At 38.6% G+C, this 27,785-nt stretch overlaps 1 protein-coding gene across 1 annotated transcript in view; it reads left to right on the forward strand.

The window, feature by feature from the left end:
• The window catches only part of VWF (von Willebrand factor), a 151,299-nt gene that overhangs the window by 45,251 nt on the left and 78,263 nt on the right, over positions 1–27,785 (forward strand). Inside the window, exons 16-24 of the mRNA XM_005012640.6 lie at positions 1,562–1,802; positions 2,641–2,735; positions 3,949–4,109; positions 13,003–13,106; positions 19,852–19,990; positions 21,627–21,761; positions 25,057–25,203; positions 25,878–26,018; positions 27,473–27,592. Of these exons, the coding sequence (XP_005012697.1) occupies positions 1,562–1,802; positions 2,641–2,735; positions 3,949–4,109; positions 13,003–13,106; positions 19,852–19,990; positions 21,627–21,761; positions 25,057–25,203; positions 25,878–26,018; positions 27,473–27,592 (1,283 nt within the window). The remainder of the gene's footprint in view (positions 1–1,561; positions 1,803–2,640; positions 2,736–3,948; positions 4,110–13,002; positions 13,107–19,851; positions 19,991–21,626; positions 21,762–25,056; positions 25,204–25,877; positions 26,019–27,472; positions 27,593–27,785) is intronic.

A 27,785-nucleotide genomic window follows, 5' to 3' on the forward strand; every position in this document is an offset into this window, starting at 1 on the left:
GGTTTACCACAGAGACTATGTTCATGTAAGTGAGAAGCGCTGTTCAGTGAATAGCTGCCAAAGACTTCTATAACTGTGAGTGAACCTGTCATCTATTTATTTCTGAGTTAGAAGGTACTTACTCTGCCTACTGTGTCGATAAGCACATATGCATTTCTAGGTTTTGTGTTGTGAAAGGAAGATTAAATAGTTTGGACACAAGTCCCAAATCTGGGAGATCTCTGCTCTGAAAAAGGCTTCAAGTCACCTTTGATGCCTGTTGCCTGGATCCTCAAATTAGGGGTTTACAGTTTACACTCCCATGTCTGGATTACAAGGACCTCAATAAAGTTGGGAGGGGATGTTGGTGCAACCACACCTCTCTACAGTAAATAGGAGTAATTCTTCATTTCAGAAGAATTTTGTGAATGTAAACATTAGGCATTTGATAGCATGTTAATCTTGCTTTGTGATCTTCAGTGTTACTTCTGCTCTGCCTTCAGCTGTGTAAGGTTGCAGGGTTTTAGCCTTGCTATATTTTTTTCTTTTACTGCCATCGCTGCTACATTTCCTGGGGATTTGTGATCACAGAACAGGGGGGCAGGAATTATTGTATTGTTCTGCAGGGATGACAGGAGAAAGAGCTGCCTTGGTTTGAAACCTTCATGTTGGATTTTGCACAATACAAATGTGCCTACTTTTGTTTGCAGCTGCTTTCCTCACTCCACTGAACATCCTACTTCATAATCTTATGACCCTGGCCATTTGCTCTGGAAGGTTACTACAAACACGATAGGTTTTGTAAATCCTGGTTAATAGGAGGCCTGTGAAAAGCCCATGGTAATAGTAACCTGTTTTCTCATCTTTTGAAATGTGTTGTCATAACTGCCACCTAGTGCTGATGCTGGTGTATGCAGAGGAGCTTCCCTCAAAATTAGTGCTGTAGAATTGAGTTAAACCTTTATAAACAAAGAATCCAGTATGCCTCCAAAGCCATAATGAGGTCTCCATAAAAATGAATTCATCATCAAAAACCATTAGTTTCCAAGGTTTGGCTCCACAATCACTAAGTGACTTTGTTATTTGCACCTGTTTCCACAAACCCCTGAGAGCTGGGTTGTGAGGCTTTGTACTGTTGTAGTACAAAAGCAGACATACATTTCTAATTATTTTGACCAAACTGTTTCTGACTATATTGAAAAGGAAGAGAAGTGTGTGTGTGCCCATGACATTCTTGTCATGCTCCTGACTTGTAGATGCAAATAATGACAAAAATTGGACAGAGTCTGTGTTTTTCATTCTGGATGAAATTTTGTGGTTGGAATTCCATCACAGGGGTTGCAGTTAAGTCTCAACATTTATTGGAAACTGCACTTTGTAAAGTTTTGATTGTTCATATAAGTAATGCCCTAGGCTTCACTGTTATTACAGAGTTAAAAGAAAGCCACTGTAATACAGGCATCAATTGGTGAATAAATTGAGTAAATACATTTTAAATCCACAGCTTTACAGTCTGGGTTAGTCAGCTTTTGTTGGCTTTAGATCAAATTCCAATTTACTTCATGTGCACATATCTCAACAGCAATGACCTGTCCTGAAGGCCAAATTTACCGGCAATGTGGGACACCGTGCAACCAGACCTGCAGATCTCTGTCCTACCCAGATGAGGACTGCGATGAATTCTGCATGGAAGGCTGCTACTGCCCCCCTGGGCATTACCTGGATGAGAGCAAGGAGTGTGTACCAAAGTTCCAGTGTTCTTGTTACTATGATGGTGAGATCTTCCAACCAGAGGATGTCTTTTCAGATCATTACACCATATGGTAAGTGCAGTGTTCATAATTTATCCCTATGTGCTGTGACTCAGAAATTTTTGGATAGTCTGACTAACTGATTTTGTTTCTTAGTTCCTTTACCGCTGCTGAAACTACATTAAAAGTGAACAAGATTTTGCCTCTAACCCAAATAAGTTTTGCTGTTTCATCTTTATCCATATTATTTCAAAAGCCACCATAGTCAGAAAACAGGATATTAAGCCCTGTTCCATGAACAGTTCCCGACAGTTCAAAATGAAGTTCAGTTACTGACCATAGCTACTTTGTAAGCTTTTAAAATGACGCTTTAATGTACTACAATATATTTCTCAAATGTTAAAACCTAATTACCTCTACCAAAGAGATAAATATTAAAAAGCATTTCTAATTGTTTAATTGAGTAGCGGTACACTGAGAGTAGTAATGTAATTGCTGGGTGGCTCACAGCAATTGGGTGGATCTCTATAAGCCCACGTTTGGGAACAGTGTCTTCTCCTTTTCTCTTCTACCACAGAAGTCATATGTTGGAGGCTCTGAGTGGTCCCTTACCTCTCTCTGCAGTGGGCCTGACTACTGTCTTGCTCAGTTTCATGCCTGTGCAGATGCATGAGATTCAGTGGGATGGGAACTAGCATAAAGCTCAGCTACCATACTAGTACTTCACTGTGATTATCTTAAGGATAATCCAGCCTTTAACACTGGTAAACACAGTGGATGGAAAGCAACAGATCAGTTCAAATGACAGGTGTAATTTTGGTGCTCTCACTTGCAGGCCTGTCTGAAAACAACAGCATGAGTGAAAGCTAAATGTCACTTCGTTAAACATAAATCTGTTTGCTTTTCTTAGCTATTGTGAAAATGGTTTAATGCACTGCAGTACAAACAAAGCTCCTGGTGCCTTCCTGCCAGATGTTTTCGCTGACGAGAGGCCATCTGCCAGAAGTTAGTATGCATTAATTTTTGTTATTATTTATTGTTGCATTTATTTTTCCTCTTTGGTCTCATGGTAATTCAGGGTAGGGAAGAAGTATCGGAGATTGGAGTGCTGGTGCTGTTGTGAGTCTTCTTATTACTTTGTTGTTGTTACAGATAGAAATAAAATGTTTATATAGGATTTTGCAGGGCTCATTTTGTCCCACCTCTCAAAATTATATTTAGCCAACCGCCGTTTCTTAGCAGTTGTAGAGGTTAAGGGGTTCTTTGGTGATCTGAGGCCCCCAGTTGCTGCTTGAGGATTGTATGATGTCACTAGCTAGCTGGCTTTATACCTCTTGCTTCTGACTAGCAAGGTCTTCTTTCCAGTGCAAAGTTTTTTTGTGGCCTGAAGGTTAGACTGTTACCATGCACCAAGTGTGCCTTCTGGCCATGAGGCATCTCACTGTAAAACCTCCCAGAGACTGAAAACTGCCTTGCTGAGCTAGGCATTGTGTTGGTCTGTGATTTTCTCTGGTTCATCACTGCTACCTGGATAGAGTTTATGGGATTGTCTTATTAGGTGTATATCATGTTGACCTCTTACCAAATGCATGCTTTAATACTGTGAAGAAATAATTTTATTGAATAGGGTACATTAACACTTAAAAAACTTCTGAGAGGCATATTGCTAGCATCACTTGAAAAAGAATTCCTTGGGAAATTCTAATTTTCTATCAGAAATTGAAGTTTTGGAGTTTGAAAACTTAGTATTTAAGCTAAGAGCATTGTTATTAACAGTCACCAATGCAGTTACACTCAGTTTTGGAGGTGGGTGTAAATGCAACAATATATGTTGCTGGTGTTTCTCAGAGCATTGTTTTTATGCTGATATTGCTAGTGCACACTGTCTACAGGTTGAAATATGCTTCAAATTAAAGTGTGCTTGCAGCTCTAGTGCAATCTGGAGTCCAACTGTTTATTTCAATAAAATGGTATTTACCCTAATGCAGATCCTTTTGCTTCTATGTTAGAATACATACTTCTGTGCTAGCCTAACTGAGGTCACTCCAGAAAAGGGGTCTGTTACCTTTACATTGTCATGAATATTAGTGTAGTGGTATTGCCCTATTGTGTACTCAAACTTTGTTTTCCAACACCAGTGTTTATCCATCCTTTAGAAGAATACTTGCTAGTAATACTTCAGTTCTAATAGCGATTTTTGTAAATTTATTTCTAAAAGTAAAAAGGAGCTTGACATGCAGATCACCTATGGAAACATTTATCTGTCCTGCAAACAACCCAAGAGCTGAAGGGCTGGAATGTGCCAAGACTTGCCAGAACTATGACTTGGAGTGCATCAGCCATGGCTGCATATCTGGATGCCTATGTCCAAAAGGCATGGTAAGCAGGCTTAACTGCGTCACAGGGAAGCAGACCTTCTTTTTATTGCCTTCATTATTTCCTATTGACAATCTTCTTGCAGATTGGAAATATGTGGTTATGAAGCATTCCACAGTGACTCTGTGGTTTATGGCTGGCTTAAAATATATATATTAGGACAGGTGCTCACTCCTTCTAACTAGTATATCTGCATAGAAGATGAAGTTTAGCTTGTAATAATTGATAATGAAATAGACAAAAAACACATTTTTTTTTCTTTAAGACAAATTTATTCTCCCTTCATCTGTCCTCCCAAATGTTACCTCAGTCTTGCTGAACATCCCTAGTCAGAGAGAGAGAAGTACATAGAAATCCAACCCCGAATTACCCACTCCACATCCAGCCAAACCCTTCTCAGTGTCTTCTTGTCAAGTCGCTGCCTGTTCTGCTGCCTTCCTTTGCATTGTATTAAACTGAGAGCTCCCCATGAGAGGGGAGGTGGGACATTGTGGTGGTTTTGCTCAGGTGGGCGGCCAAGCTCCACCAAAACTGCTCTCTCATTCCCCCTCCTTAAAGAGGAACAGGGAGAAAATACGATGAAAAGGGCTCAAGAGTTGAGGTAAGGACGAGAAAATTGCACAGTCATTATCGTGACGGGTAAAATAGACTCAGTATAGGGAGACAGTAAGATTTATTACCTTTTACTAACAAGCTAGAGAAGTGAGAAACAAAGGCAAGAAACCAAAAGTGCCTTCCCCCTCATCCACCCTCTTTCACTTCCTCCCCCCGAGTGGCGCAGGGAAATGGGGAAACAGGGGTTATGTGCTTCTTCTCCACTGCTCCTTCTCGGTCACTCTGGTCCCCTGTGCTGTGGGGTCCCTCCCACGGGATGCAGTCCTTGCTGAACTGATCCGGCATGGGCTGCCCAAAGGCAGCATCTCTTCAAGAGCTGCTCCAGATATGGGTCTGTACCATGGGATCCATCCATCAGGAGCAAACTGCTCCAACCTGGATCCCTCACGGGCAGCAGCTAATGTCAGGTCACCTACTCCTGCATGGTTTCCTCTCCACGGGCTACAGGTCTTGCCTGGGATCTGCTCCGGCAGGGGTCCTCCACAGGCCTCAGCCTCCATCAGTGCAGGTCCACCTGCTCCACCGTGGTCTCCTGCACAGGCCACAGTGTGGAAACCTGCCCCACAGTGGTGCTCCATGGGCTGCAGGGGGACAACCTGCTTCACCATGGTCCTCACCACAGGCTGCAGGGGACTTCTGCTCTGGCGCCTGGAGCACCTGTTCCCCTCCTTCTTCACTGACCTTGGCACCTGCAAGGCTGTTTCTCACTTCTCCCACTCTTCCAGCTGCTGTGTGGTGCAGTTTTTTTTTTTTTTTTTTTTTTTTTTTTTTCCCTGCCTTAAATATGCTCTCACAGAGGCGCAAAACAACATCAATAATTGGCTCAGTTCTGGTCAGCAGTGGGGCCCTTACCTAATATGGGGCAGCTTCTAGATTCTTCTCACACAAGCCACCCCTATGGCCCCCCTGCTACAAAAACCTTGCCACATAAATCCACTACAGACATGGAACTTGCTAGGGTGATGCCAGAGGGTGTCTTGGAATTGCAGTTAGTGTGTTGAACATGCTCTTTCCACTGGAAAGATGCTTTCTGGAATCCAGGGCTATGTCCCACTGTAACCCTTAAATTTAATCATTGTTTTAGTCATCTTCAAATTGAGCAAACAGTTATTTGCTAAGCCAGTGACAGCAAACTCAATATCAATATAGAACCCTGATAAAAAGCAGACAGAGTAGAATAGAAAGCAGATTGCTGCTGTTTTCTCTGAGCAACAGAAAAATAATCAGTGTTCAGTGCTGTACTACACTGTCTGGACAAGCAAAGAGTTGTGTGTAGGATGTCACTTTGGGTTGGGAATTGGGTGCAGTCCTGAGAGTAACATGAAATAGGATAGAGGTGGAACATATCGTACACTCTTTAAGTAAATAGCAATTTTGAGTCATCTGCCCAGGAAAACTATTGGGAAGAAGTTTGTGATGCTTGATGCATGAAATGCAGATGAAAATATCTGGTAGATACTGGAAAAAGAGAATTGAGGTTCCAACTTTATTTTGTTTGAGGGATAAAATATTCTACAGTTATTTGCTACTTGTGGTACTTGGAAGTACAACTTGCTGGTAGTTTTTTGACTCAGAGGTGTATGCAGTGAAGCAAGAGGTTTTCAAATGCTGCAACCCAGACAGTCTGGAAATTGCTTTATTTATTTATTTATTTATTTATTCATTCATTTATTTTCTGCTCTCTTATACCTGCTCCGAGTTCAGGTTCAGATTAATATGTACTGAATATTACTGTTTGCAAATGAAGGTATGGGTTCTAGAGCTGAGATGCATGTTTATATTTAGGCTTCAAGTCTAATGAAATGACTTTATGCAATAGTTAATTGTGGGTTTTTTTTTTTTTTTTTTTTTTTTAGTGGAATTTTAACCTTATGTGACAGTATATTTTTATAAAGGTTTGCTTTTATTCTTCTTCTGTTAATGGTGTTTTTCTCCCTCAGAATTCCTTCCATTGTCTTACTAGAAACAAGCCCCCACAATTCTCATAATTTCTAGCATTAATGTTCATGTATTTTTTGAATATTCCTAACATTTTTTTTGCTGATAAACACATATTTATGTAAATAGAATAAGATGTCAGTTTCAGACAAAAACTCAAGCTTATAAAGTGTCTTGTAGATCTGAACTAGAAAATATAGAAGATAACTCAAAATGGTGTGATAAGTAAATTTTCACAAGTTTGGGAATAAGCTCCAGTATAAATGGGTCTTTCTCTGCACATAAAAGTCAGGATTACCTGGACCTCTTTTATTTTGTGGTTTGGTTTCAGTTCCAGGATTTTGTAATAGCACACTTTAGAAATATTCATGTAAAATAAATTATGGTAACTTCTCAATAGAAAAAAGAAACCAACTTCCTAGTAATTCATCTCTTTATTATTATATCATTTCATATTCCCTTTCAGTAGGTTAGAACTATTATTCAAACAATTGTTACAAAAAATTCTTGCCACGCAAAACAGTCCTGGATATTTTGGAAAGAGAAACTCCAGTCATTTCTGGAGTGGTGTGACATGCCACTGAATTCAATGTGGTAGTTTGTCAGGCTTTTGATGGAAGAGTTGTGCCAATTTAAAAAACAAACAAACAAACAAAACAAAACAAGATTAAAAAAAAAAAAAAAAACACCCAACTAGTAAAATAAGCTCTTTTGTCCGCTAGATGACAGTATAGTTCAATCTTCCAATAAACTCAGTCTATAATTGCTTCTCACTTGCTTCCTGTCTGGCGGGAAATAAAAATTAAAAAAAAAGTTACTAGCATATAGAGTACTTTATTGTAACCATAGCAATGCAAAGGTAAAATCAAAGAAATCAAAATTGGTGGTTTCTATTGAAATGTGGTTGTACTTTGCCATGCCTTAGACTCTTGAAGGGTGCTTGTATGGGACATGCCAGTTTGTTTCCTCTTCATCACCAATGGGTACCTAATGGTTGTCGTGGTTCCGCTCGAGTGGGCAGCCGAGCTCCACCACAGCCGCTCTCTCACTCCCCCTCCTCAAAGAGGAATGGGGAGAAAATATGTGAAAGGGGCTCAAGGATTGAGATAAGGACGAGAAAATCACGCAATAATTAGTGTAACGGGCAAACCAGACTCAGCATAAGAAGACAGATAGTAAGATTTATTGCTCATTACTAACAAGCTAGAGAAGTGAGAAACAAAGGAAAGAAACCAAAAGCACCTTCCCCCCCATCCACCCTCTTCCACCTCCTCCCCCCGAGCGGCGCAGGGGAACGGGGGAATGGGGGTTATGGTCAGTCTACAGCACTTCTTCTCTGCCGCTCCTTCTTGGTCACTCTCGTCCCCTGTGCTGTGGGGTCCCACCCACGGGATGCAGTCCTTGACGAACTGATCCGGCGTGGGCTTCCCACAGGCAGCAGCTCTTCCAGAACTGCTCCAGATATGGGTCCGTACCACGGGGTCCATCCCTCAGGAGAAAACTGCTCCAACCTGGCTCCCCTACGGGCAGCAGCTCCTGCCAGATCACCTGCTCCTGCGTGGTCTCCTCTCCACGGGCTACAGGTCCGGCCCGGAATCTGCTCCGGCAGGGGTCTTCCACAGGCGGCAGCCTCCGTCGGTGCAGGGCCACCTGCTCCACCGTGGTCTCCTCCACGGGCTGCAGCGTGAAACCCTGCTCCACCGTGGTACTCCATGGGCTGCAGGGGGACATCCTGCTTCACCATGGTCCTCACCACAGGCCACAGGGGACTTCTGCTCCGGCGCCTGGAGCACCTCTCCCCCTCCTTCTACACTGACCTTGGCACCTGCAAGGCTGTTTCTCACTCCCTTGACTCTCCCGGCTGCTGTGTGGCGCAGCAGTTTTTTCTCTGTCTTAAATATGCTCTCACAGAGGCGCAAAACAACATCGCTTATTGGCTCAGATTTGGAAAACAATGGGGCCCTTCCCAAACATGGGGCAGCTTCTAGATCTTTCTCACAGAAACCACCTCTATGGCCCCCTGCTACCAAAGCCTTGCCACGTAAACCCACTACAATGGTTTAGTGCATTTTCCTGCCTTTTTTTTTTTTTTTTTTTCTCTCTATTTCTTTTCATTCTGCAGGGAGCTGTTGTGCTCCCTGTTATCTGTTGCCAAAGATGATAGGACTTAGGGTGGTAACCAGCTGACCACCTTCCCCTTGCCAGACCACCTTCACCAGTCCCTCTCTGTAGTGTACTTTCCTGTACTGAGGAAAAGCACTGCAAAGTCATGAAGTCTGTGTTTTCCAGACTTGTACCAGTAGACCTGAGAAAAAAAAGGGACCAGGAAAAGGTATTAATATTTACTATTTAGTATTTTAGTAATTTACTATTACTATTTACCAGTCAGTCTCCCTTGTAGGTATTCTGTAAGCCTGTTTAATTTACAAGCACTCACAAAGGTGAAGTATGTTTATAGGAATGTCTGTGAGCAATACCAGACTAGTGAACGTTTATGGGAATGAATATTTGCATACATTATCACCCTGGAAATACCTGTGCCATTTTACAAAATACTTTTTTTTTTTTTTTTTTCTGCTGTACAATAGCATATGAATAACATGAAAGATCTTCAGTAATTCATTAGCCAAAGAATCAGTCTTCTTCCTTCTATAAAACAGGAAACACAATCAAAACTATTTAGTTTACATAAATAATTTTCCAGTATGATTTGCAAATACATATATACGTAGCAGCTAATACGTAATTGAATGTAATGTTATCCCTACATATATAGAGGTATTTACAGATCTGTTAGTTATCTGTCTTAAAGCAATCTATAGTCTAAAATCTTTATGCAGAAATTGGCTTTAAATTTAGAATTACATATCTGAAAAATAATTTAAAAAATATAATCAAGGATTGTTCATGAATGTGATGCTTGAGTTGGCTAGATTTTAAATGAAAAATTTGCTGGGTTAGAAATTGCCAAACAATTATTTCTCCAATTGGAAAATGCAGAAGAAAATTAACTTTTTTCAACTGATTTTTATTCCAGTTGAAAAAAAAAAGTTTTCCAGTTCATCCTGACTGGAACTTTTACATTGTTTTGATTTCTTGAAAATAAAAATGTTCAATATGTCATGAAAAGTGATTCTTTTTTTCTGTCTTTGATTGTCTGGAGGGTGAGAATTTCTCCATACTTGTCAGTCTTTTGCAGAGCAGAAAAGATAAATCATAACATATGTGCAGAAGTGTGAGGAAAAATATGCTTTCACAGATTAGTTGACTGCACTCTGGGTTTTCCCATTGGAAAATATTAATAAATATAGAAATGGAGTGTTAACCACCTTTCTGGGAAAAACGAGGCACAGATCATTTTGAAAGCACAAAATCTAGACACTCCAAAACTGGAAAATGAAAAATTTTCAATTTCCAACAACTAAAGCAAAATTAATGTTTAAAATTGAAATGAAAAAATCTATTGTATTCTGATTGTTGAAATAACAGTATTTCTAACTATGATATGTTAGTTGAAAAAAAAAAAAAGAATAAGCAAACTTGGAAGTTTTTTGTTTTGTTTTGTTTTGTTTTGTTTTGTTTTTCTTCCAAACTGTTTTTACAGAAACTTACTAGAATGTTATTTTGATTTTCCTACTTGCTGTCTTATATATTTTTCCACTTAGGCTTGTGCTGTCGTGTATAACGACATTGCTATCTTCAAGGGGAGGTGGTAGCAGCCTTCTTGTATGTGCATCTGCCCAAGGATAATGCTTCATAAAACAAACATGAGAAGCAGGCAGGAAACAAGAAAGAAAATTCAAATACCAAACCCCATGTTTTGAGTGGTCTATCCTAACATATTTTTGACTTGTTTTTGTCTGCACAGGGATGGTGACAAGCTCTTTCAGTTAAAATCTATCAGCTATTTGGTTCTAATCTGGCCTACTACCTTTACGTAACCCTTTACTCCTTCGTACCTTTGGATGACTTTCTGCTGAAGTTATCAAGCTTATTAGGAGGAACAAAGTGAAAATACTCATTAAAATTGTATTGTCTAAAAGAGAATCAGATTCAGCCCCAGTAAGGCAGAGTTTAGGGAAGAAGAATTTTAAAGATTGAGCAATCTGTAATCTTATCTTTCTTTTTCAAGATTTCTCAATGTTTAACAATTAGGAAGACAGTTAGGGCAAGGAAATGGTGGACATTTCTGTTGGGTCTCCAACTGAGTGGGTTGGTTCATCAGCTAGTCAACCATTTGAAATCCCATGGATGCACTGTCAGGAGCATCATTGTCAGGTGGTGTGAACAGTAACTCTACTAATTATAATCCCATGTTTTTTCTTGTGTTTGCTACTTGTGTTCCCTATCACCTCCAGCACTCAGACATGTTTGATCTCCTGTATTAAATGCTATCTATTAATGAATTGAGATAATTCCAAAGAAAATCCAGCTGTTTGTGAATAATGCAACTGGCCTAGTAAGTACTGACTGCATGGTACCGTGCTTAACATGTATGTAATCCAACATGGCACTGAGTTGCCAAATATGGATGTTATGTCAACATGACCAGTAGGTTGTGTTTTGTCATTAACAAAACCTTCATTCATTAAGTTTTGCAGCAAACATAAATGGTCAAATTCCACTCTGAGTATTGATGTTTGGCTTTTTAAATCCTACCTACTCACTCTGCACTGTTTAGACAAGGTAGTCTTACCTCTTTGTGAACAAATTTACAGTTTTTGTGCTGTAACTTCAGTGGTGGCCATATGTTTGTGATGGAAAAGTGAAATCATTCTGTTCAGTTTATCAGTTTAGGATAGGCTGTAATGAGCTTCATGTAGATATGTGAGGGAGCAAGTAGGAGAGGTCCTAATCCTCCTTTTACTAACTGCAAGTATAACCCCAGGTTCTGTTTCCAGAGGCTAGCGCAAAAAGTCTATTGTGAACAGTGCTGCTGAACACTGTGGAAAAATTCAGAAATGTAGCCATGAGTGAAGTCATACATTACATTTTCCTGAATGCCACCAGGAAGGCAGGATTAAATGCCCTATGAAACAAATGGTCTTCTCTGGCCTTTTTTTCTCCCTGTCCTTTGTGGAGATAAAGTCCATGGTAGAGCTCCAGCTCTACATCTAAAAAATCATGTATTTGTTTCCATCTTGATTCTATTGACATGAGTTAATTTGGCATAATATAGCTCCCCATAAACCACAGAACTGCATATGAATGAAGGGTCTCTGGGTTGTGAAATCCTTTTGTTAGTAGTTCCCTTTGGCGCTTCTAGCCCCCCATAGGAAAAGACAGAGCAATTCTACTTTATTAACCTGGCATTCTGACTACATTGATCTCATTGGCCTGTATTTAATGGTAAAAAAGGAACGATTTTAGTGATTTTACAGAAAGAATTTAAAATGGGAAGGTGATATTTTGTGACTTTTGAATGAGGAGGGGAAGTGCTCTCCATTTCACTGTTCCATGAAGCAAGAGCCAAACCTATCACTGGCTTTGCAGAACCATGCTCAAGTGAAAAACAGTATAACCAGCCTTAATTTTGCTATATTCTCTAAAACTGAGTATCTTCAAAATAGAAAGGGAGTTGAGAGAGAGAGAGAGAGAGAGAGAGAGAGGTATGAAACTATTATGTTTTGTTTGTTGTAAGTGGGACAAATTGTTTTTATACAAAAAGAAACTAAGCTTAGTAGGGCAAAACTGAAAAAAGAGTTTTATAGCTCTTTCTCAGTGACCGAGCCTATGAAGGTGAAATAATGTCTATAATGGGCTGCTACTTATGTGGTCTTTCTGGTCTTGTGGATAGGAAGTAGGCAAATTGACAGAGCTTTTTTTTCTTTTTTCTTTTTTTTCCTTTTTTTTTCGGAATGTCTGTGGTAACAGAATCTTTACTTGAATTTAGATCTTTTTGGCACCACTGCTTGTCATCTTCTCCTCTCTGTTTCTCTCTCAGCTGAGCCATGCATCCAACTGCTTTTCTGGTAGGCCACCCTTCAGTTTGTTTTGTGTGAGAAACGTGATATTTAATTGGTCTCTGTATTCAGGTTAGCCTATTTTACCTTCACCAAATCATGGTTTTGGTCAAATTGGTCTTTTTCATTATGATCATAATCTATTTCCCCAGCTGGTGTTAGGCTCTTGAAACAAGCCTGTGATTTATGTATCCATAGCTCTACTTTTGTTAATGGCAAAAAAAATATTAGCAATACCGTATATTTCTTAACTCAGATAGTCTTGAACCATTTTGTTGATGTTGATCCTTTCCTTTATCCATCTTTTCTTGTGTTTATTCTCCTGAGTACTGGCACATACCATGAGGACTGCATGATGATGAACTGTGTGTTTTGCTTAGGTGCGGCATGAAAACAAGTGTGTTGCTCCTGAGAGGTGCCCATGTTTTCACAACGGAAGAGAATATGCCAAGGGAGAAACAGTGACTAACGACTGCAATACCTGGTGAGCCACTGGAACTGCGTTTTTCTATGGAACACTTAACATATTTCTAAAATATATATAAAATAGTTTGCTTAATGGATCTTTTTTTATATTAAGTCAGGCTTTTTAGTGCAATAACAAACCTATTACACAGACCAACATCTTCCCTTTGCATGTGGCATAAAGACCAGTGAAATGTCTGTCAACCTGTACTTGGTGCTTCACAAATAGGTAGCCCATGTAGAATCATAGAATCATTCAGGTTGGAAAAGACCTCTAAGATCATCTAGTTCAACCTCTAAATTAGTACTGAAGTTCACCACTAAACCATGTTACTAAGTTCTACATCTACACATTTCTTGAAGACTTCCAGGGATGGTGACTCAACTACTTCCCTGGGTAGCCTGTTCCAATGTGTCACAACCCTTTCAGTAAAGAAATTTCTCCTAATATCCAACTTAAACCTCCCCTGGTGTATTTATGAGGCCATTTACCCATTATCACTTGGTGCTTGGGAGAAGAGGTCAATCCCACCTTGCTATAGCCTCCTTTAAAGTAATTGGAAAGAGTGGTAAGGTCTCTTCTGAGCCTTCTTTTCTCTAGGCTAAAGAACCGCAGCTCCCTCAGCTGCTCATAATAACAATTTTTTTCTAGAGCCTTTACCACCTTTGTTGCCCTTCTCTGGACATGCTCCAGCACCTCGATGTCCTTCTTGTAGTGAGGGGCCCAAAACTGAACATGGTATTTGAGGTGCAGCCTCACCAGAGCCAAGCACAGATGGACAATCACTTCCCTAGTCCTGCAGGCCGAACTATTTCTGATACAAGCCAGGATGCTGTTGGCCTTCTTGGCCACTTGATCTGGCTCATATTCAGCCAGCTATTGATATACCCCCAGGTCCCTTTCCAATGGGCAACCTTCCAGGCATTCTTCCCTCAGCCTATAGCACTGCATTGGATTGTTGTGTCCTAAGTGCAGGTCCCAGCACTTGGCCTTGTTGAACTTCATACAGTTGGCCTCGGCCCGTCAGTCCAGCCTATCGAGATCCTTTTGTAGAGCCTTCCTGCACTCGATCAGATCAACATTCCCATCTAACTCAGTGTCATGTGCAAACTCACTGAGGGTGCATTCAATCCTCTTGTCCAGACCGTTGATAAAGATATTGATGAGAACTGGCCCCAACACTAAGCCCTGAGGGACACCACTATCGACTGACCTCCAACTCAATTTAACTCTTTGCGTCTGGCCTTCTGGCCAGTTTTTAACCCAACGTAGTGTACAGAATCACAGAATCACAGAATGGCTAAGGTTGTGTTTCAGTTTGTGCCTGTTGTCTCTTGTCCTGTCACTGTGAACAACTGAAAAGAGACTGGCTCCATCGTCTTGACACCCTTCCCTCCTCAGATATTTGTACACATTGATGAGGTCTCCCCTCAGTCTTCACTTTTTAGGCTAAACAGGCTTAGTTCTCTCAGCCTGTCCTCGTACGACAGGTGTACACCCGTCCAAGCCTTGAGATGCCAGCTTCTGCAGGAGAATGCCATGGAAAATGGTGTCAAAAGCCTTAATGAAGTCTGGATGGAGCACATCCACAGCCTTTCCTTTGTCCACTGATTACATCACCTTGTCATAGAAGGAAATCAAGTTTGTCAGAGAGGACTTGTATTTGATAAACCCATGCTGACTGGGCCTGATCAACTGATTGTCCTATAAGTGCTGCATGATGACACGCAAGACAATCTGCTCTATGAGCTTCCCTGGAACTGAGGTCAGACTGACAGGCCTGTAGTTTCCCAAATCCTCCTTCTGGCCCTTCTTGTAGATAGGTGTCACATTTTCTAGCTGAGAGTTGACTTGGACCTTCCTGATAGCCAGGACTGCTGATAAATTTTGGAAAGTGGCTTTGTGAGCACGTCCACCAGCTCACTCAGTACCCTTATGTCTGTGTATGTCCTCTGTAGGCACTGGGAGTTGCTCCTTGGTCTTGCAACGCAAGAAAAAATGCAGGAGCAGTGGGAGGAAGGGAGCCTGCATATTGTTGCTAACCTCTGCTTTCCTGCTTCCCATGGAAACCTACAAATCAATCCTTTTCAGGCAGGAGCATGCATCAGCAGAAGGGCTGTGATATGCCGACTGTATGACAGGAACCCTTCAGGCAAATGCTAAAGAGGAGCCTCAGGAAAGGTATAGGTTATTTGCCTGCTGGATATCTCTTGACTTTTGCCTGCACAGTACACTCACTGTTTTGAAGAGGCGTTTTGCTCTCCGTGCTCTGTACCATTGGTACAGAAACTGTGTTCTTTTTGAACTTCTTTGCGTGACTAATTGGAATTGGATCAGAGAATCAGCACCTTGAAATTAGTGAGACTGCTCATAACTAGTTAGATTTGGATATGAGGTTTTATGGTTTTGTAAGGAAATAGTTCCCTTCCAATATATTACTTTATGAATCATGTATTACGATTAAAGCTGGGGAAAAGTATTTTTCAAGGGAGAAAGACGGAGGGGAAACTGATTTTTTTTTTATAGATACCTATACTGTAATGTGCTTACACTACAAGTGGGTAAAAGTGACTCAGTTAAAAAAACAGACACAATGATAATTTCACTCGTATAGCGAGGTGTAAAGCTCCCTCATATTGTTGTGAAATTTGCAAGATTCACTATGTTCTTCACAATAACCATGCACAGTCTTTTACTTTTAATCATTCTTAAAATCTTCAGTCTTGAAATCGTTACAGCCATATTGCTTTGTTCTTGTAACTGGTCTTTTTTTTTTTTGACAATGACATTGTAAAGGACATTTCCTCTTAAACACAGAATTTTCTTCAATATCAACATCAAGAAAATGTTGGAAAAAATGCTTTTGCTCATTGGTAAGAAAGCCTTCATCTTACTTTAGATATTTTTCTTTAGTATGAAAATAAGATTGGAAAATAAGTTCCTTTCAAAAAGTAGCAATAGGGCTGTTTAAACTAAGAAACTGAACAGCTTCATGATAGTTCTCAGCAAATACCAAGTCAAATGTCATTTAGAAAGTGATATAGGAAATTACTATTGCTTTGAGAATTAATAAGAATTGAGAGTCTGCATTTTGGAGCTCAGATCTTCCTTTTCTTTTGTTTTTGCTTTTTGTACTGCTGTTGCAGGAGTTCTCATTCTCACTTGTTCTTAGCCAGATGTGAACACCTGCAAACGCAATATATGAGTCAGAGGTGTCAGATTTGGCATTTACATTTGACTTGACATATGGGAGACCCTAATTCATGAACAACGGAATGCCTCCAAGTCTACGCTAGTGGCAAAACTTTTGTTATGCTATGTATTGGGAATTTGTTGTAGAGCTCAGTGAATATTTTGGAATAACATTTATGAAGCCGGACACAGAATAAATTTGCTAATCTGAATTTTGCTAAACCATATACTTGATAATCTGTCTTTGCACATACACACAAAATTTTGGTCTTACTGTACATATTTTATTTAATAGAGGATGGTGGAATAGGTTTCATGTTAGTGAAACTTCATTCTTTGAAGTATTGCACAACAATTTATTATGCTTTGAAGTATTATCAAGATTAACCAATGGTTACTCTCGGGTTAAGGCATTACTCTGGGACAACAAAGAATTCAGTGTAGTACCTGTTTTTGCTTTGGTTAGCAATTTGATCTTGGGAAAATACTTTGGGTATTTTATCTCTCAGTTTTTACATCTGTAAAGTAGGGATAAAATTCCCCTTTCCCTGCCCTTACAGAGTTTGATTAGAAAATCCCTAGGGCAGTAAAGTTGTCCATCTGCATTCATATACATTTTGTAGATGAATGCTTCTCCCACCTCATGCAAGCTATTACTTATTAGATTATTAAATTATTATTATTAGATTAGATTATTAGATTGTGTTAGATGCTATTCTAAACCCCCAAATTAAGAACAAATGAGTGAACAGAATTTCCGTTGAATTTCATTGACCTTTCTTTTTATTTTGTTTGCTCAGTTTCTTGCTAGCTAACATATCAATTTATTTCACAGTTCAAAAGCATGGAGATGCCAAGTGAAAGATCCACTTTCATACTAGCAGCTTGTGTAGTAAAGCCTGTGAGTCTCCAGGATACATAGGCTTTGGTGGATACTCTGAAGTCTCTTATCTTTGTTTCTGATTTTGCCTTATTTTAACATGAGGATAATGATATTTACCTCCTTGAGCCTTATTTGTAAGAGTACTTTGTATGATTTAGATTGTAATGTATCACAGTAACAAAAGGATGAAAGATTCTTGGCAACTCTTAGAAATTTAATAATGTTTAACATTGAAAATGTCCGGTTTGGTATCCTCATGAAGAATAAGAGGTCTGATATTTTTTATTCAGCCTGTTATGCTGTTTTAACTTGAAATCAGTTCAATCAAAAAAAAAAAAAAAGGTGGAGGTAGTGGGGAAGAGAGAGATACCAAAAAAAAGAATGCAGTCTGTTTCATCATGGCATCACTGCATTTGTACGATAATGATAGTGCAGTTCAACTGCTACATCAACATGGCTATTATAATATCAAGAACTTAACCCTATGCCTGATTTAGCTTCAGAATTACCCTCTCTATGAAAAGACAAAACAGTATCTTATTTTGCATGTCAGGCTATACCATCCTTTTCTTACATAATCTGTGCTTGTGAGGAAGTCTAGCAGGCATCCTGTGTAGCATTACTTGTAAGCTATGCAGGCAGGGAACAGCTAGTGCACCTCATTTCAAGATCAGACATGCTCTTGTCACAGCTTCTGTCAAGTAAACTGATATTTAGCTTGGAGTCAAATTTGTATGTATGTAGCCAAATGTGAATTCCCCTATACAGTGGATATTCTGTTTTGACCACCACAGGAGACCTCAGGGGACAGTATCACACTGTATGACATTCCTCAGAGGGTGTATGTACATGTGTACCTATGTGCAGAAGAAGAAATATTTCTATTCGTATGTATGTTCTTGTCAGACTATGAGGTAATGTCTTCAGTTGCTAGGTCAGATAAACTATGTTGAATAATTAACTTCAAGAACAAACACCTATTAAGAGAAGGGTGGTATTATACTTAAGTATGTAATCTGAACAAATGCCACGGGACAGACTGAGTTTTACAGTTCTGGTTACTTTGTCCCAAAAATTGGTCACTAGAGAAAACACGTCCTTTGGCATGAGCTGAATATTAAATTTGCTACTATTTTGGCTTTCAATGAGGAAAAATGGACAGTACTGCAGATAAAAACAGTGTTGCTGATATTATACTTTATATTTAAACTGTAATGGCCCTTGGAGGGCAAATAGTTTTTCTAAAAGGATGCTCTAAGCAGAACAGGACATACAAAATAAAGTACTAGTAGTATGATGAAATAATCCAGAAGGCTCTGTTCAGACCTCTCTTTGTAATACAGATGTTCAAAAAGCACGTATTCCTGTGTGTAGCTTGTAAGAAAAGGAGAAACACATTCTTTAGGCATTGAACATGTAAATTCACTATTTGGATTTTTGCACCCAGTGTTACTGCATGTTAATTTATGCTGATGAGTGAGGTTGTCATCTGGTGCATGGTGGTGTAATGAAAACTATCTGGGTAGCCCAGAGACGATCTGCTGTAGACACAACTGAGGATGGACAGCAGCAAAGAAAAATGCATAGATTTCTCAGAGTTGCAGCTAATGGCCAGATTTAAGACATGTAGGGGAACAATGCTTCCATTTGGTCTACAGTAGGTTACTCCCTGACTTGTGCACAGGAAAAAGAAGAGAACAAGCTTCAGGTCAAATCTTACTCTGGGGAATTACAAGATTTACCCATAGAAGACAACAAGTGAAATGCTGAAACAACTTCCCCCGCTCAAACCAAAACCAACAAACCCAAAAATGACCAGCAAGAAATATTTACATCAAAATTTTTACTCTTTTATTTCCAGCTTAGCATATTGAGAATGTTATTTATTTATTTATCAAAAAATGTGTTGCTTTGATGTACTAGGCAAATGATTTCTTAATGTCTATTTAGTTAAGATGATGCCTGGATTGATCTTAAGTAAATAAATAAACAAACAAACAAATAGAACAACAACAACAAAACAGTAACTCTGCATTTGAAATAGTCACCACACACACAAAAAATCTGTTATATAAAAACAATTCCTGTATGTTGCAATTGCTCTTATCATTTCTTATTATTTGTTAATAATATGCAGTTACCTATACATTTCAGTGCACCTTTTGTCCAAAGCTCCATTTCTTGCAGGGGATCCTGGTCTTTCAGAGATTAGTTAGGTTTTGGCATTATTACTTCCATTGCAAGAAAGCAAAGGATGACAAAGTCATTCCATTCATAAAGATATGTATGTGTGCTTCTTATTGCGGATGAATCATGAACACCTTTCAGATTTAAAGAAAGCTGATAACAAAGAAAATCAAACTGAAATATCAGCCTTTAGCATTTATAATTAAACAACTTTCAGCTAAGAATCTGCATCCTTAATATGTCTGTGCCTACTACTTACTGCAGAATATGAATACATAATCAGTGAAAGACAAGTATAAGTAAAAGCTTTGTCAAGCAGATGGTGAAAGTTACAAGATAATAACTGTCATTGTTCATTGTGTGTACTTTGAAGAATCATCAGATCATGAGCTCATGGAGGCAAAATTTTTTGCTGTTTCTCTTTGCCTGAAGCACATTACGTTCTCTTACTTTTTATATACATTGGAAATGATAATTGTCACTGATTTTTCTCTGTTGCAGTGTGTGTCGTGGTCGAAAGTGGGAATGCACCAAAAATTCTTGTGATGGCACCTGCACTGTTATTGGTACAGCTCATTATTTGACATTTGATGGATTGAAGTACAGGTTTCCAGGAGACTGTCAGTATGTACTAGCTCAGGTAAGAGTATGTCAAATGCCTGAACTGTCTGATAGTGTATAAATTTTGTTACACCAGGAGAGAAGTCCAGCTTCTGGAAGAGTCACAGTAAAATGATCACTAAGTCATGTTCATTGCAGAAGTGAGCAGAGCTTATTAATGGCTTGACAGATATCCCAAGAAATTAGAAGACTTCATTGTGTTATAGAGAAGTGAATTAGGTTGTGGTATATCTAGCTGGCTGCTGTGACAGCAGCATGGTATAGAGAAACCTTAAATCTCAGCTATAGCAATGGATGTAATTTAGATGCCTGTACGTTATTCTTTCCTTGCTTCCCAGCTGCCTATTCATCCTCTAGTGAGGATGGCTTATTGTGTCAGACTTCTCCTTCAGACTAAGTGAAAAAAGAAGTGTTCAGTGAACCTGCTTTAAATATTTCCAGAGCAGAGATTCTACTCATTCAGGTTGACAACATCACTGTCCTGTTCTATGCACCAAACTGTTTGCAGTACACTGACAATATCTATTTTCTTCATAGCAAAGAGGAGAGGTGAATAAAAACACAGTACAATAACATCAGCCTGTGATTTGCGGGAGCAGCTAGAAATTTAGAGAGTTAAATGAGAATAAGGCTCAACTACAAATGCAAATTGTTGTGTATTTATAAGTGTGTGTGCAAAAGAAGAAATTCTCTTAACATTTGGTCTAAAAGATGGATCCACTGCTAATTGATTTCAATAGCTTTCTGCAATTAAAAAGCATTATTTTTCTTAGGTGAGCTACTATTTTCCCCAAAGACCCTTTTCATTCCTCCTTGCAGTTCTCCTTGGACCGGAAGGTATGATCAACCTGTCTGGATCTTTGAAATATGTTCTACCTAGCTCTGATGCTAGGAGACCTCTGCATGAAAGCCTTAGGGACAGTAACAGCATGCAGTGCTGCAATACTACTTAAAATGAAAATATGATCCTCAAATGACAGACAGAATTATACATAGGGTCTTTTTCTTAAAAGGTGTATACTTAAAAAAAAAAATCTGATAGTCACAAGTCATAACATAAACGTAATACTAGTTTTCCATGGATCTCAGAAATGTTTTACTTAAAAGAGAATCAATACAGTAAACTATGAAATTTCTCCCCAAGAAAGAGATTGATGTTGCTGTAGTTATTATTTGTGTAAAGGTGGGAAAAAAAACAGGTGTTATACATTTTGCTCAAGACTGTGCAGTGAGTTTCTTACTAACACTTCTTTCTAAACTAACCTTATAGGGTTATATCTTTATTTTATCATTGGAGCTCAAGTCTCATTTTCCCTGTTGTACCAGTTTGTGTATTAAGATGTACACAGTGACTAATCTTTGAAACGTCACACACTGTAATAGTGTGGATTGTCCCTGCTAAGGAATACCCTACAAAATACGCAGACAAGTATATGTGTATGTCACTGGCAGAGTGTACCTTATTCTTGAAGAGGTGGACCACATCAATACCAATGCTAAGAACTAAATAAATCAATATGGGAATAACAGACATGCAAACATATATCTTATTCGCTATGTAGAGTATTATTTGAGGACTCATTTTTCTCCATAGATCTGTATGTGTTTCTCAAATATCCATATTAATGACTCATTCATTTATTTTTGTCTGATAGGATTTCTGCAAGGATGACTCTGGGACATTCCGGATACTAATTTCAAATGAAGGATGTGGCTTCACTGGAGAAAAGTGCTCGAAAAGGGTTATCATTCTGTATAAAAGTGGAGAAATAGAGTTGTTTAGTGGAAATGTATGTATACTTCAGTTCTCTTTCTTTCCCTTTTTGACAAGACTATTAAAATTTCAGGATGCTTGGTAACATGAGGGATGAATAATCTCATGTTCAGTGGTTCTTGAAAACCAAATCATAAATTGAACAGATTAGTAACATAATAATAATTACAATTATAAAGGATTATTGTAATTAGCCATTTTTCTTCCAGAGATATAATGCCATTTTGGTATTTCTGCTTGATGTCAATAAGTTTATCTTGGATAAAAATGCCATTTAATGCAAGCTCATTTGAGGAATGCCCTTTCTAAATGTGAGAGGTCTAAAAATATTTCAATCAAGATTAAACATAAGAAAGAGCTAAGTGACTGTCCTATGACTAGTAAAACTTCAGCTCTAAATTAGCAGTCTGAAGGACAAAGCACACGGAAAGTGCCTGTAAATTGATACTGCAGAACCAATTATCAACTATCCTTTTCCTTCTTAAATTGTTAGATAGGAAATCCAGATTACTGGATTCCTTTTTTTTCCCCCTTTCCTACCAACAAACAATGAAGAATTGACAAAGAATCACTTCTACCTCCCGTGACAGGAAAGTTTCTTTCCTGTCATGTAGTGACATGGGAAAGAGTTCATCTCTTTTCCTTGGCTCTGTAACAATTAAGACTGCCTGTGTGCTCAAACATTACACACAGTGAATTTGAAACAGGGTTTCAATTGCTCAGTTTTCAGAAGCACTGGGCTCTAAACTGGCATCTGGACTAGAGATCTGCAAAAAATGTTCCCAGTGAAATGTGAAACTGCTCTACGTTTGCCTTGTTTGGGTTAACAATCAAAGCTGAACCAGGTTTTGCATAGTCTGCAACTTGCCTGCAAATTGCTGCTTGCCACTGATACTTGACAGGAACTTGTAAAACATGACCATTATTAATAGTGTCCATACAGTGTACCTTAACAGCAGATGATCCATGTAGGCTTTTGGTTGCTGGAGGAATGAATGCAGGACGTTTTGGTTGTACAAACAACTCCTCGTTTCTACTGATTTAAGACTCTCCTACCTGAATGAGGGTGAATACTAGTGCAGGGATCAGTCTGCAAAACCAGGTGTAGTATGAGAGCTCCTTTAGGAGACATTTTTCAGAAGAGGTATGATTCCACTTGGACACCTAAATAAGGGGCAGAAAAGACAGGAGATGGAAATTAGGCAGCTGGTAAGTCCAAGTGAGAGCATCAGAGGGTGTTTGTTTTCTGAGAATGTCCTTGCAGGAGCCAGATCTGTATCCCAAGACCACAAGACAGTCTACTGAACTTTCAGTTGTCTTTCTATTGAGTGCAGGATTCTGTGTAATAGGGAAGGTTGTCTTAGAAATAGCAGCAATCAGAGAAGGGATTAAGAAAAACTTTCTGAAGACTGGCAAATGCTTATACCGGGATGACTATATATATTCTTTTTCTATGCCAGTCCTTAGAAGCAAGCAAGAGAATTGAGTCTTTTTATTTTATTTTATTTTATTTTATTTTATTTTATTTTATTTTATTTTATTTTATTTTATTTTATTTTATTTTATTTTATTTTATTTTATTTTATTTTATTTTATTTTAATATACTTACTTGGGGAGGGGGGCAAAATATTTCCAAATGACATTGCTTTAAGATGTTAATGTTTTGAGAGCAGTTTCTAGTTTTAAGCTAAATAGGGCTTAACTGAAGTATCTATATATTACAGTCATGCCTCATTAAAAATAAATAAATAATAATTTTTGCTCTTCTGAAACAAATATATTTGCTACTTTGCAAGGTCAAAAGTTTACAAGTTCATGGTTGGTCAAACAGCCTCCTTAAACATAGAAATTCTGTAATTTAGGTTAACCTGCCAGCTCAGCTTTGTCCTCCTTTGTTGTTGCTTTTTTTGCTGCTGTTTTTTTTTTTTTTTTTTTTTTCCTGTGTTTGAAAAGATAGAGAATACTACAGAACTTAGACGACACGTGACCAAATGTGTCTAGATAGTATATCCATAGAATAAGTATGTACGGGCATAGAGGAAGGTGAAAATGCTTCCAGTTCCTAGAATAGTCTATCTTTTAGCATATTTTTCCCTACAGACACTGAAAGCCCTTTTTGGGAGATCCTTGAAGAATGTAAGCTGTTTTCTCTGGGGATAAAGGCTTTTGATCACACTGCAGAGCTGAAGAGAATTGAATTACATTGCAGCATTTTTACTGAATTAAGCAAGAAAGAGTAGTGGGATAAGGAGGTATTTTTCCCTCAAACTAGGGGGTGGATGAATAGTTTCTCCCATCCCTTTATCACTATTTATACTGACTAAAAGGTTTTGTCTACCTCTTCCACAAGCCAACAGTTAGCAGTTAATGCACTAGTAGTGTTTAAAGTAACAGCCATTCCAGAACTTTCTCCTGAAACGTGGTTAATAATCCTATTAAGGTTCCCATTGAAAGGGGATTACAATGTGAAAGAAAATATTTTAAATTAATTTCTCAAGTTCTCAGTAGCTGGAGGCTGTGAATTGGCAGTCAGATGGAAAGAAAGAGGAGAGGCACACAGGGGAAGTGAAAGTGATGGAAAAATACAAAAGAAAATAAATGACCAAAATGATCCCCTTAGGATTTTTCCTATTGCTGTAGGTGGTTGGGAAAAAAAAAAAAAAATCACAAAAAAACTTCCTGACTTCAGATTCAGGCTTTGGCCCTTCAGAGACCACCCATGCACATGTTTCTCTCAGTTCACATTACACTTTTACCAAGCAAGCCTTTTTGCCACTATCTGCCTCAGGAACACAGAATTGTTAGTTTCCTTTTAATAAATAAATTAAAAAATATATAATTATTCAGCGAGCCATTACTGAGTATTTACTGGTACACCCAGTACTCTTATCAACCCTGCTTCAGTTTATCAGTCTTGTTTTTTGTGTGTCAGTGTTTATGGTGAATGTATGTTTTATTTCAGGAGTGCATAAGACATTACCTCATTCAATGTTGTAGAAACGTGATGAGTTTGAAATACTGTACTTTTATCCCTATTTGCTATTCAGCAGTGCTGCTTTTAAGACAATAGTTTATCCACTGCAGCTTTTCAGAGTAGAGACAGGTGTGTAATCAGTCCTGTACCTATACTTTGTTTGCAGTTTTTCAAGCACTCAGGATCATCTATTTGATGTCTAGGATCTGTCTGTTCTCTGGTGAACAGCATGTCTGAAAATAGCCACAAATCTATGAGTGCATGTCCCACTGGGAAAGTGGCCCACATGTAAAAGGAATTAGAGAGACTTGATAACAGAGTGTTTTTCTTGTTCAGGTGAACATCAAGGTACCTCCTAAGGACAGTAATGATTTAGAAGTCATGAAATCTGGCCGTTACTACATCATTTTACTGGGCAACAGCATCAGTGTGACCTGGGATCTTGCCATGGGAGTCTCAGTTATTTTAAAAGCCAATTTCAAAGTAAGTGTTTTTCACTTTAATTCTTACTCTCACTAAAGAATGCACTTTAGTGAGACTCTCCATGAGGGATAGTATTTTATTTTATTTTATTTTTTTTATGCAGACATGCAGATAGATTTCCACAGAGTGCTTACTTGAAAATGAAGGGATTTTTTGTAATATGTAAGGGTCTCTTACTTTCCTCTATGGTTCAACTGTAATGGCAAAATTCTGGGTCTTTGGAGATGAGCTATGATAGAAAAGAGGAATGCTATGGTGCCTTAGAATAACTTTGCTTTGAGGGACTGAGATAATTTCTTCCATGTACAATAGGAACATAAGGAGCCAGATTTATAGACATGATGATCATCTTGAGGAATGAGATGGTATTATAGGTTAATTTCCTGGAGCCACTCCAAATAGAGCCAACAGGTGCCACTAGTTAGAGTTGTCTTCTTGCATTCTGGAGACCCTGGAAACAGACTGGTCCTACTTTCAGCTAAGCAGAATGGGAGTAAGAGCTAAACATTCTCTGTGACAGACTATGTGTATTTTAGTGAACTTGGCAGGGCCAGGAACAATTCAGTTTTTAAGCCTTGTGCCATTATAGTAGTAGGCTAAAAAGACTTCTTAACAAAGTTCTGAGACAGCCTACAGATGTATGATTTATGTATTTTGTGTTCTTTCCCTGCAAGGATCAAGTGTGTGGTCTGTGTGGAAATTTTGATGGAATCCAAAACAATGATTTGACCAGCAGCAATGAACATGTTGAAGTAGATCCAGTTGACTTTGGGAACTCTTGGAAAGTTAATACATACTGTGCTGATGTCAAAAAGGTGATTGTGAATAAACAGTGAAAACTAATTAATACTGGTTACAGTATCACTTTTGTATGGGTAAAGAGCTTTGAAAAGATAAAAATAAATAGAAATGAACTCCTTCTCCTATATTTTTGCCAAATAATTTTCTTTCTTGAAGTCTGATAAAAGATCAATTAACTTATTTAAGGCCTCTGGGCAGCCAAATGTTAAAACAGCCAATCTGTGTAGTAAAGGCTATTCATAGAGTTTGCCAACCCAGATGTTAGAAATCCAGGTATAACTGGAAATCTCATTTTAGAGCTTAATCTAAAAAAACAGCTGTAATTTTCAGACAGGAGGAGTTCAGATAAAGATTTCATATTTCTCCATCGAAACTCTGTATCCCAAGTCCCCAAGTCTTACTCCATTCATTTTTGAACAGCTCAATGCACAGATTGATTTATTTCTTTATGGTTCTTAATGTTTTTAGATAGCAGTCAGTTATTACTTTCAGATTAGAGAGGAATGAGCAGAAAAGGCAAGATACAGGAGTGAGTGTAAGACCTTATTGCCATGTTATCACAGCTTTTGAATTCTGAGTGTTACCTAAGTCCTCATCCTGGAGATAAGGTGATTTCACAGGGCACTAGTTTTGCTAAACATAACTAGTGTACTTCCTCTTTTGCAAATATATATACATCTTTAATCTTTCCGTAAAACGTTTATGTTGTCATAAAAATATTTATTTTTGATCACATGAAATCTTTTGTGTTAGTTTACTTAGTCACAGCATTATCTTCCTGAATGCCTGTTTATTTATTTATTTATGTAATTATTTTTAATATGACTGGACTGGAGCACGGGAGAAGTTGTAATAATGGGGACTGAGACTTCTGGGTAAGACTGAGAAGGAGCAGCTCCACATTTCAGTTCATCTGGCACAAGATACAGCCTACAGGATATCTCTGTGATAAATACCATGTCGATACTTGTGCTCCTTGTGCTTAGCTAAATTAAAATGAAGAGGGGGAGACTAGTGAGGCTTTTTTATTCAGCAGTGGCCTTGACTATTATCTGCTGAAGACTGACTTTATCTGTGAAGCTCACAGGCCTTCTGGAGAGCTCTGAACAATTATTTTTCAGGATGTATGTTTGGTACAATGAGATTAACATTATGAAAATATTTGTGTTAAAACTGCAGTATACAAACCTGCAGACAATGAGGGAGATGACCTGCTCTACTTTGTGTTCTTCTGCTGCAGAATTTGTTCTTGCCATGTAGCACACTGAAACTTTATTCAAAGAAATAATTTACTTTGTCAGGCAAAGTTGGTTGGACTAGATCTTATGATGTCATTTCCAACCTAAATGATTCTATGATTCTATGAAAAATGTCTAGTGCTAGTGAGTCTCTTACTTCAGTTTGAAGAGTCCCTAAGATCCTGAAGTCAAGACTGATGCAGTGTGTGATTGTCTCTTACAATATCAAGCACAACCAGGAACAAGCCTTGGTGTTTCCCTTGTGTAATGGCAACGTATTGAAGCAGGTGATGGTAGAAACATCATGCAGCATTTTGTCTGGGAGTCTCTTTGAAGAATGCAAAAAGCTTGTAAGTATTGTTTCCTGTGTTTAATTTCCTTCAATTCTTCATGGGCTGTGCTGTCAGTGATGATAGCTGAGCAGAAAGTACAGTTGTGCTGACAGCATACAGGACATGAAGGGGACTGACTAATTGGCGTTCTCATCTGTGGCCCTGTCCTGTAGCTGACGCTTTGTGGGAAAATGCAGGAATCCCCCTAGTG

Source organism: Anas platyrhynchos, chromosome 1 (assembly GCF_047663525.1).
Source record: "Anas platyrhynchos isolate ZD024472 breed Pekin duck chromosome 1, IASCAAS_PekinDuck_T2T, whole genome shotgun sequence".
In the NCBI taxonomy this organism is placed as follows: domain Eukaryota; kingdom Metazoa; phylum Chordata; class Aves; order Anseriformes; family Anatidae; genus Anas; species Anas platyrhynchos.